The 14,435-nt window shown below is 35.5% G+C and overlaps 1 protein-coding gene across 5 annotated transcripts in view; it reads right to left on the bottom strand.

Moving 5' to 3' along the window:
* Positions 1–4,944: 4,944 nt before the first annotated feature.
* The window catches only part of LOC149552499 (calcium-transporting ATPase 5, plasma membrane-type-like), a 325,070-nt gene continuing 315,579 nt past the window's right edge, over positions 4,945–14,435 (bottom strand). For all 5 annotated transcript variants that reach the window (XR_016352944.1, XM_089788076.1, XM_089788075.1 and 2 more), the window contains exon 35: positions 4,945–5,342. Coding sequence is in view for 4 of the 5 variants with exons in the window: in XM_089788076.1 (XP_089644202.1) it covers positions 5,320–5,342 (23 nt within the window). In the remaining variant the exon portion in view is untranslated. The remainder of the gene's footprint in view (positions 5,343–14,435) is intronic.

The following is a 14,435-nucleotide window of genomic DNA, read 5'->3' on the forward strand; positions in this document are numbered from 1 at the left end:
CCCCTACCAAGATTTCTCTCTAGGAACTTATTTAAACATCTACACATCATGAAGCCTTGAAAAAAGTTTTATCCACTCCTGAATGCCTTTTTACAATGCATGAATGCTACATCAATCCCACCTCAATTTGTGTTTACTCATGATGATTTACCTTCTCAAGAGATTCAAGACATCTATGATGCTCTTATGGTAGTTGTCCTAATCAATTGTAACCGTGTTCATCAAACCTTAGTTGATAATGGATTTGGGCTTAATATTTGTAGTATAGACATGCTCAAAGAAATTAGCATTGATCTTTAACATATCAAACCTGACAATAATCCTAGTCATGGCTTTGATAATGTTTCTAAGAAAACTTTAGGCACCATCAATTTTAACTATCAAAGTAGGTCCAATTATTCTAAATACTCATATTCATGTTATACCTAGACCTCTTAATTAGAACCTTCTTTTGGGTAGAGCTTGGTTACATGTTATGCATGTTGTTTCTTCAACTATTGATAAAAAAGTCAAGTTTATCTATAATAATGAGATGTACATTCTTCATGCAGATACTAAACCAAATAGTTGTCTAAATGTTGAGAAAAGACAAAATCAAGAATCTAATGATGACCCTCCTTCTACAAGTGTTCTTTCAAAAGACGTTTGGGGTAAATTATATATTAATCCAACTTTTATTGGAGAGTATACAAGTAATAATCTTTCACTAATGAAATCTAAAATAACTCTCCTTTCTAACAACCTTGTTGCTACTTCTCCTCATTTTGAATCTATCAAACCTAGTGATATACAATCCTTTTTTGGTCTTGGTTATCATAGATTCATTGAGGATGACTTTGGAAAACATCACAAAAATAACATTCCCTTAGGCAATGCGGCGCATGAGAAATCTTTTCATTCCATTGTCAATCATAATTTAGGATGTACGTAACAAAGTATTGAATCTCATTCTTTGTCTACAACCCCTTTTGACATATCTTATTATATTAATCAAGAAATAATATTACCTAAAATTCTTCATGCTAAGGTTATTACCAGACCTAAACGTAGAAAGAAGCATAATATAAAACTTATGAATCTTCTCTTTTGCATGTATCACCATTATCATGATTAGTCTACTAATAATTGTCAAGCTTTACATTACAAGATCTAACAACTCATTAATCATGAGGTTATTCACATATCTCCTTATAATGAACTCTCTTTTACTTCTAATTTCTTTAAATAACATTTAAAGTCCCTATTATGTTTCTCCACACGATGTAACATTGTTGACCTTCTTCTTGGGGGCTCATTGTGATACATGCTTTTCTTTGTGAGTAGCATAATAGGTTTTAGATTGTTTTTTCCCCTCTTGTTGTTTTACTTGGGTGGGGTGGGGGTAAGGGAATCATATCCTTCCTTCTTAATTTCTCACAGATCTACTATTTCCTTTGGTTGAGTCTTATTTCTTTAGCATGTGATGTCTAACCCTACAATTGAATTTTCATTGTAGATAGATCACTTACCTAGAAGCCTCATAATAGTGTATCCTCCTTTTCAAGGATTTCCTCTATCACTTCTTGCATGGTGTTTGCATTCTACCCTTCCATAACCTCACAAGAGCTATGGCCTCTTTGATTTGAATTGGGTGTTGCTTGTGGATATTATTTTGATGTTGAAATTGCTTTATCCTTCTTCATCACTTCCTTAAGATGTTAAAATAAGAAATTATTTTTCCATCTTAAGGGGGGCATATACAGTCCCCTTATATTTTTCATATATTTTTATTTTCCAAACACATCATGTAGAGCATGTTAGCATGAAACAACTTGCTAGTACCAACTACTCTCTCTTTATACATGTCTTGGATTGGTTGACTAGCATGCCACACACACTTTCTAGACCATTTGACCTATCCTAACACATATACAAACCATTCTTGTGATATAAGGAGTACTATATCATAAGGAGCACACAAACCTGTTAGGCCATTTGATCCTCCCCCTTTTTGTTTACATGGGATTGACTATCGGACACACAAACCCACTAGACTTTCCAATCCTATCTCCTTTTTGTGTGCTTCACAATAGGGAACACAAACCTTACTAGGAAAGTTAATCACACTCCTCTCTCTCTCTCTCTCTCTCTCTCTCACACACACACACACACACACACACACACACACATTATGATTTTAGGATATGATGAAGACTCAAGTCTCTAAGGGGAAAATGCATATTCTGAATATGGCTAGGAATTATTTTAGCTGGGTTGGTATGATTTTTGAGTTATTTTATTTTTTGTAGCTTGATGATTTCTTTGCCTCCTAAGTCACGATAAGATCATGTTTTTTACTATGAGTTTGAGGCAACTCATACTCCCACTAAAGTGGGGACTAAATATATCATCTTAAAATGGATGCACTTTTTTTTTTTTGAGACCTTTTAGCATCCATCTTTTAGTGACTTCCTAGACAATGGATGGATCTCTACTCAATGTTATTTTTCTCCTATTCTCACCATATCTTCCTCTTTAAGATCTAGCATATTGTTGGCCATCTAAGGAGGAGATTTACGTTCCTCATCTTCTTCATTGATGTACACTTACATCCATGGCTCCATGATGGGATTATATTAGATCCATTGCAATTGTGAGATATCCTACATCCTTCATACCAAATTCAACATCTACAACATACACCATGACAAATCCTTATTGACAAGGGTTTCTAGAAGCAAGGAAAATACTTACATTTATCTTGTTTCCTTTATATACATTTATGTTTCAAGGTTGACTCCTCAATTTAAGGCTTGACCAAGGCAAGCCACCCCCCACCCATCAAAACCCTAAAACCAAGTTTGTCTATGTGTAGGAGCAAGATAACAGAATTGGAAATGTGGATCTTGAAATAACTCCCTTAGAGATTCTTAGATATGTTAGTTTAACTTTTTTATAGTGCCCTTGGTACACATCAACCTCGCGAGAATATGAGCCTCCAGGTCGGCCTAGACTGTTGTTTTTCTAGAAAAATGATTTCTAAGTTTTGTTCCTTTCATCATTTCATTTTAAAATCTATAGTTTGATACTCTAAAATAGGCTCAAATCAACAATTTTCATAGCTAAAATACATCCTCTACTACATATTTCAAGGTGCACATTTATATTTTATTTCCTTTCATATATTTATCCTAGATCTACATCTTAATTGGGTTGATTGTATACACTTAGCATCCAAGTCTATATTATTTAATTAATTCGTTCAATTTTGCATAAACACTATCACACATAGGCTTACGAGTGCATTTCCTCGTATTATATTATTTCCTACAATTCAAATTCAGTATTGGCACCCTTTCTCTTTTGGGCCTTGCTAATCTAGTTTGGATTCAAAAGGGATCATGTTAGGAGATTCCATCTTTCCCTCACGAACATATTTGAATGGCTTAGTGGCATAAAGTGGAGCCCTACACCTCATTAAAGTGCTTCCATTTTACCACTAAACACTAGATATCTCCAATAAAGATCATTTGTCCTTCACTAAGCGTTTGACTACATCAATTATATATCAACTTAGAGTTGTGTTCTATTGACAACAATTTAATCCTTATGGAAAGCGAAATCTCTAACTCCCATAGAAATTCCATCCCTTTAAATTTTCAATAAAAGAAACAATCATGTCACCCAAGAATAAGACATTTAAACCATTAATGAGATATTGTTGATGGGTACTAATTAAAGATTTAGAGTTAATGTATCCATGGTAAGAAGTTTGTACAAGACAAACAAAAATTCACTAGATATTAATGTAAAGACAAACATAGATTAACACAAAAGTAAATATGTAAATTTTAATGATTGAACAACCAAAAGTGAAGATGAGATTATTGAGTGATCATTCATGTGACTAAAATATTTTTGTGTTAAGTAATTAATAACCTAGGAAGAGGAACCATTATATTATAGATAAACATATATAATTATCATTTAGTATGACTTTAATGTGTATTTATAAATTTGGGATGATGTAAGAAGAGGGACCATTAGTAAGATTTGTGTAGCTTGTCATAGCAATGAAGGAAAAATGAAGCATCTCTCACCATTTGGTAGGATCAAAGTAATTTGTTATAGTATTATGTAGAAGGTAAAAATGAAAAACGTCTCTTTCTCATCCCCTTACATCTTTATTTGACAAATTGGCAAATAAGCTTTTACTAATTAGGCTCTTATAGTATATTTCACTACTCACAACTAATTCAAAGCCTATATTTGCTATCCTTCCATTGTCTTTTTTGTTACTTTCAGTGCCTTAATTGTGTTTGAATATATTTAAATGCCATATTTTCTTTTCTTTTAAATGTTTTATCTTATCTTATTTTGCAACATTTCTCCTCATTTCTAGTTATGTTCACCAAAATTTTGTTTGATGAATATTCATGAATTCTTTTATGGTTGAGGTTATATTTGTTTGCCCCAAACAGAAAAATAAATTATATTTCAACTATACTACATTTGTTGGAGTGAGCTTTTGTACGATTAATTTTTCTTCATTTATCATATCATTTATGTTCAATCATCCTTACTCTTAGTTTGTTTGGCATTTGCATTTGCTTCCATTGCTTTCTTCAATGTTATTTCATTATTGTTAAAGTGAAGGTAACATCAACCGCAAGTGCTATATTGGCCTTGGTATTCTTATAATCTGTCATTTCATTTCTTATTCTAATTGGACTTCATTTGAAAGAGGCTTTTTCCAAAAGGTTATTTTGATGGATCCTTATGTGTGGTCCAAAATTGTTTGCCAAAAGAAAATTTTGTACTATTTGTTCTTGGATAGCTTCTTCAATCCTTCTAAGAGAATAGTCATTTTGGAACTCACTTAGCAAGTAATTGAGTTTTGAAAAAATAATAGTTTTATTTTCATAATCATAATATGTCAAAGACTAGTGTTTTTTAAGACAAGTCTTGAAAAAAATATAGTATTATTTTCATAATCATAATATGTCAAAGACCAAAATATTTTTTTAAACAAGATAAAGATCATAAAAACTTTTAAAATAAAAATAAATAAATCCAAAAGAATGTCGTGATTGTAATGTAAGAATAATTTTGCCATGAACTTATTTTATAGGAGAAAGATTACTATTGAATAGCCAACATATTTCCATTGAACTAATACTAACTAGTACACCTTGCTTATTAGCTGTGGGGCTAGTTGACCACATTTCAAACACATTCTAGTACTTGAACACTAGCGGTTCTTGTATATCCTGGACCATTTATGTGGTAGAATCATCGCCTCTATGCAAGTGTTCACGAGATGCAACACTTCCGAGCCCTTCACTGGTCACGTTCTTGTTGATCTGCAAAAAGTAGTCAGCTGTCAAACAAAAAGGTCCCGAAAAGGTAACTGTTTAAATATCCATTTTGTTTCCAAGAAACATTTCAAAAATTTATACATCACAGGCAAATGTCAAATTCTCAAACTCCAACTGTTGCTAAAAAATCAAATACTCAAAACTATGATTTTATTTTTATAGCAGTTTCCATTCATTCGAATTACTAATCGCAGGTGCTTCCACATAATCTTTGCAGAGGCGGCTTTCAAACTTATCTTGTCAATGCAATATTTGTTGGGACATGATTTACACAGTTTTCTCCGCTTTATTCCCAACAAGAATCTCAAGGCAAGCTGGACAGTCACCAGAGTGTAAGAATAAATGACTAGTTACAGACAACTGCAATCTGTACTCTAATGCTCAAACTGGCCTCCTCCATAAAAGAGCTACAATAAATAGTTCATTTTTTTCAAAGGCTTGCCCTAAGCTTAGGGTACTAATGGGCCGAGCCCCCACATTCCACACCGTTTAAGAAAATGCTATTAATATCCACTACCATTGATATTATCATCTTGTCATTCACAAAAGGAAGAGAAAGACTTCAGGGGTCTTCATCAATTAATCACTGGAAACATTCATCAAGTCTTCACAAATTCAGATTCACATCTCTGTTTGAGTGTTGTTCGATATTTCATTGTTTTTTTGTGTGACACGGGATGCATCTAGATTCTATATTCATCAAACTCAAATCCATGTTACGTAAAGTGTTTCAAGGACAATATTGATGCCTATTAGGAGAATAAGTTATCTGATTTCCGGTACGCCGTCTCCCTACATCTCTGTCAAGCGTTTGAAAAATGCTCGGAAGTGCAAAACAGATTTGGGGATGGCTCGAAAAAGGAAGGTGGATACTCTAAGAGTGTCAATCCGGGACTTGTAAGTTGATGAAAGATATAGTGGTTATCTGCTCAAGAGATGAAGATAGTAGGCCAAGTGGTTCTGAATGCAATCTAATTCACACACCAAGGAATCAAAATAAAAGCATTTTAGCTAATGAGTTGAAATGTACACTCAAAGAATAAAACTCTCTTTCATAAAAGAATTCACACTTGCAAAATGAAATCTACTTTCACATTTGGATCCAAACTAATTATATGAATTACCAAAATATCATCACGCTAATAAATCAATTACCAATAGTGAAAATCACAATTAAAGTAATCACACCATTCAATAAAATATTAAAAATTACCATTCATAAATATATCCAATCAATTAAATGTCAATACTGAAAATCAATCTTTAAATGCTCTGATATATGCAATAACAATAAGGATTAGGATGGACTCTGTTTGCTACAGGAAGTTCAGCTGCGACAAGAAGTCTTCACAATAACAGTTGGTGAATAAAGTGATAATGAGCAACAGGAAGTCCTGATACAGAAAGTGGATTGCGATAAGAAGTTCAAATTAATGTGAAAGAGGGATGGCATGTAGTGGCGAAAATCTACTGAAGTTGTCAGACTTGAGCGAAATCTAGATGTTGAAATTCAATTGAGCTCATAAACTATTTTCTTCCTTGCACAAACATAACACAGATTACTTCTTAATATCCATCAATTGTTCTGTATGCATTAAGAGGAAGTTACTATTAAACCCACACAATTGAATCAAACCACCAAGATTCCAGAGACATTGAGAATTTGATTTTTTAGCAACAGTTGGAGTTTGAGAATTTGACATAGTCCAAAAGGAAGAACAATCATTGTAGGGGGCCCTGGCTCTGAGTTTGAGAATTTTACATAGTCCAAAAGGAAGAACAATCTCACCAAGATTCCAGAGAGGGGGCCCTGGCTCTGGTTCTTGTGGTGAGCAAAGAACTTAATCATGAAACTCTTGTAATTGATCCACTCCAATTGATTTGTCAAAACCAGAACAATTTATAACAAAGTTTTTAATATATCAATATAAACTTAATGTCTTACAATTATGCATGAGTTTATATTGTTTCAAAAGCACCAAAATAGAGTTTGGATTGGATGATTATGGCCATAGGCCATTATCCTAAAATTATACAACTCTGTTTTGGCCGCTGACCATAGGTTTTAAACTATAAAACAGACAATACCAAAGTTTGTCTTCGATTCATTTGTAGCTTTATACTATATACCCAAAATAGCCTAACTAATTAACATGAATCAAAACAGAACTACAATGTCCTTATCAAGCTGATCCTATTGGTCGAAGGCTCATGTGACCGCACGTGTGTCCTCATTGAGTTCATGTAGTAGAATTAAATTCAACTAGGTCATTTTAGGAATAATTGATTACTTTGGAAATTATTCTTCCATGTTTTAAAGAAGTACTAAATATTCTAATTTACTATCAATAAATTGGCAAAAAGGGACTTCATGGTAAATAAATTAAGGACAAATAAGGGAAAAAGGCTAATGAAAAACAGGACACAATTAAAACCCATCATAGGTATGAGTCTAATGATGTCCTAGAATGCATGGTCTTTCCATTACATGTCATTGTTAACTGTCCTTTTGGGAATTTCCCATTGTTATGTGGTTCTCGGTCCATCCAACACTTCTTCATCTTACATCATCTATTACCGCATCAATATTTGTACAACCCTTTATTATCCTTTGATAAGTCAGATCTATCATCAGGAGTTACTCTTGATGCTCCTACACCATCTGAACCTATGGAGATGCTACTAGGGTGTACCCTTAACATTAATCCACAATTAACACCCGCTTAGATAAAGGATCTCAACACCATGCTCAAAGAACATAAAGCTGCATTTGCTTGGGAATATCAGGATGTGTGGTATCCATCCAGATACACGTACCCATCACATCTACATAGAACAAGGGAGTCGTCCTGTTTGGCAACCACAACAAAGACTTAATTCTTCTTTGTGAGATATAGTCCTTAACATTAATCCACAATTAACACCCGCTCAGATAAAGGATCTCAACACCATGCTCAAAGAACATAAAGCTGCATTTGCTTGGTAATATCAAGATATGCGTGGTATCCATCCAGATACACGTACCCATCACATCTACATAGAACAAGGGAGTCATCCTGTTTGGCAACCACAACAAAGACTTAATTCTCCTTTGCGAGATATAGTCAAAAAGGAACTCCAAAAATTGTTGAATGTTGGGTTCATTTATCCTATCTCAAATAGCAGGTGGATATCTCCTTTGATAGTGGTACCAAAGAAAAATGGTATGTGGCGTATTTGTGTAGACTACAGAGCACTAAATAAGACAACTAAAAAGGATCACTTTCCCTTACCATTTATTGATCATGTCTTGGATACTCTAATTCTTCTCTTTTTTGGACGGATTTAGCGGATATATCCAAATCCGCATTACTTCTGAAGATCAAGATAAGACCACCTTTACGTGTCCACGTCGTACTTTTGCCTACAATGTTCTTCCTTTTGGACTATGTAATGCCACAACAACATTTCAAAGGGCATTAATAAGTATTTTTGCTGATTTAGTTAATGATTGCGTTGAGGTTATATGGATGATTTTATTGTCCATGGTAACACTTTTGAAGAGGCTAAAGATAACTTGGAAAAATTGCTTAAGAGATGCATAGATACAAATCTATCTTCGAGTGATGAAAAGTGTCGCATGTTGATGACTAAAGGGATAGTGTTAAGCCATTTAATTTCCTCAAAAGGTATCTAGGTTGACTCCAAAAGGATTCAAATCATTCAAGACCTCTCTACATCTTCTACCCAAAAAAGATGTCAGGAGTTTCAATGGCCATGCTAGATACTATTGAAGATTTATCCAAAATTTCAGTAAAATCGCTCTCCTTCATTTTCCCTTTTAACTAAAGACGTTGTCTTCTCCTATACTTTATAGTGTCAAAAATCCTTTGAGACCATCAAGACCAAGCTTGTGACTACCCCAGTTCTTAGAGGTTTGAATTGGGATTTGCCTTTCCATATCCATATCAATGCTTCTAATTCCTCTATGGGTGCAATGCTTGGACAGAAAGAAGACAATCTATTTACTCCATCTACTACATCAACAAAAACTTTACAAGAGCAGAGGTAAACTATACTGTACCTGAAAAAAGAATATTTGGCAATTTATGCTATTAACAAATTACGACATTCTATTACTGAATATAAAGTTTTTGGTCATACTGCTCATTCAACAATTCTCTTTTTGATGAACAAACTTGTAGTAACTGATCGAGTCATTAGATGGTTGCTTTTATTACAAGAATTTGATATTACTATACTTGATAAGTCTAGTCAAGAAAATGTGGTTGCAGATTTCTTATCCAGGTTAGAGTGACTAGATAATGAACCCATTACTATTAACGACACATTCCCTGATGAGCACCTCTTTGCCATTTCCACAAAGAGCCCTTGGTATGCCGATATTGCTAACTACCTATTCACATGCAAATTTCCCCCACACTTCTCTCCTCGAGAACACCGTAAATTGGTGGGCCTTAGCAGCCAATATAACTAGATCAATGGCCTCCTCTTTTGCACTAGCATCGACAACATTGTGCATCGATGAGTTCTTGAAGAGGATGGATTTGATGTTCTTCGAGCCTGCTACACAAAAACATGTGGACACTTTGTTGCTCAGAGAACCACTCAGAAGATCCTTAATGTTGGGTATTATTGGTCTACAATCCATAAGGACCGTAAGTGATATTTTCATCATTGTGATAGTGCCAGGGGATGGGTCATCCTACACGATCCAAGGAGATGCCTCTATACCCTTAGCTCTCCATGAACCCTTCGAGAAGTGGGGTCTTGATTTTGTGGGTTGATGGGTCCCATGTTTTTTTATCATTCTTTTCTTTAATTATAGTATGATGAGGATGTTGTCACATTCCAGTCAAGGGGGCACATTTCTTGTTTTGGGTATGAGTGCTCTAATTTTTGCGCATAGTGGTTTTGTTTTTTGCCCGCTCTTTTAGCCTTTTCTCCAAACCACTATTGCTAGGTATAAATCCACTATCTCAATTTGAACGAAACCATCCTGTACATTGTTCTAGTAGCCATGGGGGGTCCTCATCTCTGTCATGAACCTACTAGTGTGCAAAAGGTGAAAGATGATGGTCCAGTTTGGGATGAGTTCAAGGTGGGGTGGAATGTGTTCTTTCAACATCTCTATGGCTATGACCATGAGGTAACATTCGAATTCACTATGGGGTGCAATAGTGCAAATGATACAATGAGAATGAGAGGTAGGTCTTTTGCAGTCAATGAAGAAATCTTGGCTACAGTTACTGAGCTCCCTAGGAGTGGTGAATGGTATTTTCTAGAATATTGTTCAAAAGCAGCATGCCTATGACATGACAAACATATTTGTTAGTGCTCCTTTCGGCCTAGGGATTGGGTACTTTTGTATGACTTTTGGTTTCAAGATTTCAAAGGTAAATTCCATACTCGGTGACTAGGCCTTTACGAAGTTGAGCATGTATATGATAATGGTGTTGTACAACTCTACACTATAGATTCGGAATGCTGCAAGCTCCTTGTTAATGGTCATTGTCTAAAGTTGTATTAGAAGCCTCTTTCGAAAGAAGATTTCTTTCATGATGTAGCCAAGGAACTAACTATGGTTCCATTTGGCCTCCTTCGGAAAAAAGAGACAAAATGCAATAACATACAATAAACAAAATGAAAATCCCAATCACTCAACACAGCTAGTTGTTTCTGTCCTGTCGCCTTTGCATCAAGACAATGTTCTATTGGCCCTTTTTGTATTTCTTGCTTAGGGGTCCTACCACATCATATGTGGCCTCTTTGTCACCTTGCTTCCACCACATCCCTCTCCTTTTCATTCCCTCCCATGACACATCTTCGATGGGTCCCACTCCCATTAGTGGTTGACTAACTTGTTTCATCATGTCGTCTTCTTTCTCTTCACCTGTTGTTTGTTGCAAACTCTTCTCTCTCCGGCCCAGTTTCTCTTCCCTCCTACACTCTTCACTAGATGCCAACGTCTCTTCTTCTGACTTCCTCGGTTCCCATTGTGCCACTACGACACCACCAATTGTTTTTTTTCGACTGACCCTTGTCATCGATACTTGTTATTGGTAAGGTGTCAGGTTTGTATTACCTTTCCCATGTTTTTCCATCATTCTTTTCTTTAATTATAGTACGATGAGGATGTCGTCACATTCCAGTGAGGGGGCACATTTCCTATTTTGGGTGAGTGCTCTAATTATCGCACATAGTGGTTTCGTTTTCTGCCCACTCTTTTAGCCTTTTCTCTAAATCACTATTGCCAGGTGTAAATCCGCTATCTCAATTTGAATGAAACCGCCCTGTAAATTGTTGTAGTAGCCATTGGGGATCCTCATCTCCGTTGTGAAGCATTAGTGTGCAGAAGGTGAAAGATGATGGTCCAGTCTAGGATGAGTTCAAGGTGGGGTGGATGTGTTCTTTCAACATCTCTGTGGCTATGACCATGAGGTAACATTCAAATTTGCTATAGGATACAATAGTGCAAATGATATAGTGATAATGAGAGGTAGGTCTTTTGCAGTCAATGAAGAAATCTTGGCCACGGTTACTGGGCTCCCTAGGAGTGGTGAATGATATTTTCTAGAATATTATACAACGAAAATAGATTTGAATGTGTTTCCTCAGTGTTTTTTGGCACCGGATGAAGTTGTTTAGATGACCCCAACACTCTATGTATGTCATTGCTAGGGACATTGGCCTTGGCCAAGGGTTGCTAAAGCCATAATTCAATACATTATTGGTGAAGGATGGTATGCATATGTTTGTCCTCACCACTTTAGGTTGCTTTGCCATCTTCGACATGCACAGTTAGTAAATGTTCCATTTTATCTCTTTTAGTCCATTAGAGAAACGAGTTTTTAGGTACAAGATGGTAATAGGAATGCCCTAGCCCACTATAGTGTAATTAAATTAATTATTATAAATGGATTAGAAAATAGTACCTCCCCAATTTCACGGGCAGCACTTGTAGAAGAGAAGAGTACTTCAGATTCTAAAAGAGAATTAGTGGATCATGAAGCACATGGAAAACTACTAATTTTGGCATAGAAAATTCACCAACATTCAACCATTTAGGCATGGAAAGTGATGATAAATAGAATGAAAAGGATGCTAAGTATAATAGATATGAACTTAGGTCAAAATCTAGGGCTTCTCCAAATAGTGTCATTTATGGTCTTAACAACCCCTAATATCAAACCCTTATAATACCAGGTCAAAACGGAAGTATGAAGAAACCACTAACTTGCAAAACCTAGCTAATGTAGCATAGGAGAATGCACAACTTGAAACTGAAATCTTGGCTATAAACCGGGTTGGAAAGGATAGATAGAGTAGAAACAATAGGAGGATGAATGTGATGAGCCTTGCTGACTCTCAACTCAAACTCCAGTAAATTCTTAAGTCTTATTGTGTTATTTTTAATTTTTAGAGAAAAGTTCATAGACAGAAGAGAAGGGGCGCAACATATAAACGCTTATAAACTGAAATACAAAGCAATTTCCTATAGAATGGAAATGCAGAAGACGTTATTTTATTGCAACAATGAGATCATGAATGATAAACATACCAGAATGTTTCTAGTTTTTTAATTTAAAAAGTAAGCCAGCTCGCCTGCCAAGTGTCGTCATGAAATAGTGTATCAGGATGTATCCGTTAGTGTATCGGGTGCATCCTGTTAGTGTATCAGGATGCATTCCGTTAGTGTATCGGGTGCATCCCGTTAGCGTATTATGATGTACTTTGTCTATATCAGGATGCATGTCGTTGGTATCGGCCGACAGAGTGTGTATTGGGAATGTTATACTATTGTAGCCGACATGTTGTATGTGGCCGACAAATACCTTCGGGAAGGTTCCTCGGATAGTATTTATATCCCCCTTCAGGATCATTGTAATCATGGGATCTGATAGCATCTAAAGCATAATGTAATGTCTTGGCATATGCGAATATAGTTCTGCTATTCTGTTCTCATCTATTGTCTGTATGCATTATTTTCTTTATCCAGTATGGTAAACACCAAGAATGCTGAAAACTGGCAGTAAAGGACGCCTAGCCTCCAGATCTAGGTTCTCCTGCCTCGAAACTGGATACAAATCTTTGAAAATACTAGATGCCAAGGATGGAAGTCAAACAACAACCAAAAAGGAAGGCATTTCAACCAAACCCTTCATACACCTCTCCAGAATGCACAATTCCCATTGCAAATCGTACGGCCAAGAAGAGGAATGGATAATGACCCTGCTGAATGCCACTGATTTGAAGAAGAAGATGCCACAAGGAAGAAACCCCTTTCTTATTACAATCAATAGTAAATCTTTATATAATACTCTTTGTGAATCATGTAGAACCTCTGAATGAAGCTCTCAACTGCACTGATTCGATTGATCTTTCACAATATCAAGAGTGCTCAACACTGAAGAGATATCATTCTCCAATGGATAAAAAATGCTCAAACCCTATCACAAGTGAAGCACAAGAAGAAGCCAAAGGCAAAGTCGAAATATTCAAAGATGAATTTCCCATTGCCCAAAATGCCTATATATGCCAAAAGGGCATGATTTCCAAGAAAGATATGCCACTTCTAATTTTAAATTATAACTTAAGTCACTTTCAATAGTTTTTGACTTAAATAAAGTGGTTGCGCTTTATTAATTTAAGTGATTAAATATTAAACCACTTTTAAAGAATATTTAAGTGATTTAAAAAGTATAAAGTCAATTTGACTTTATAATAAAATATTAAGTTAAGAACTTAAATCACTCAAATAGGCATAACTTCCACAAATCTTCACGGGAAGCTGTCAATTCCTATGCTGCTAATGCCTGTTGTGAACCAACACTAGATTCTGAACACGAGAACAATCCAACTCCCAGAAAGTACCACTGACCCTCTAACCAATCCAGCTAGCCCACAAGGGTCCAATAAAGGGCTAACGCACTTTTCTCGAGAACTAACTAGAGCAGGGACATCACAATCTGCCCTCCCTGAATTTGCTTGTCCACAAGCAAACTCAAAGTCGAATGTTGAAGAATGTTGTCACTCTCCCAAGTAGCATCCTCTGTTGGTAGATCTTTCCACTTTACC

This window comes from Cupressus sempervirens, chromosome 6, assembly GCF_028749045.1.
Source record: "Cupressus sempervirens isolate cs-2001-9-10 chromosome 6, ASM2874904v1, whole genome shotgun sequence".
In the NCBI taxonomy this organism is placed as follows: Eukaryota; Viridiplantae; Streptophyta; class Pinopsida; order Cupressales; family Cupressaceae; genus Cupressus; species Cupressus sempervirens.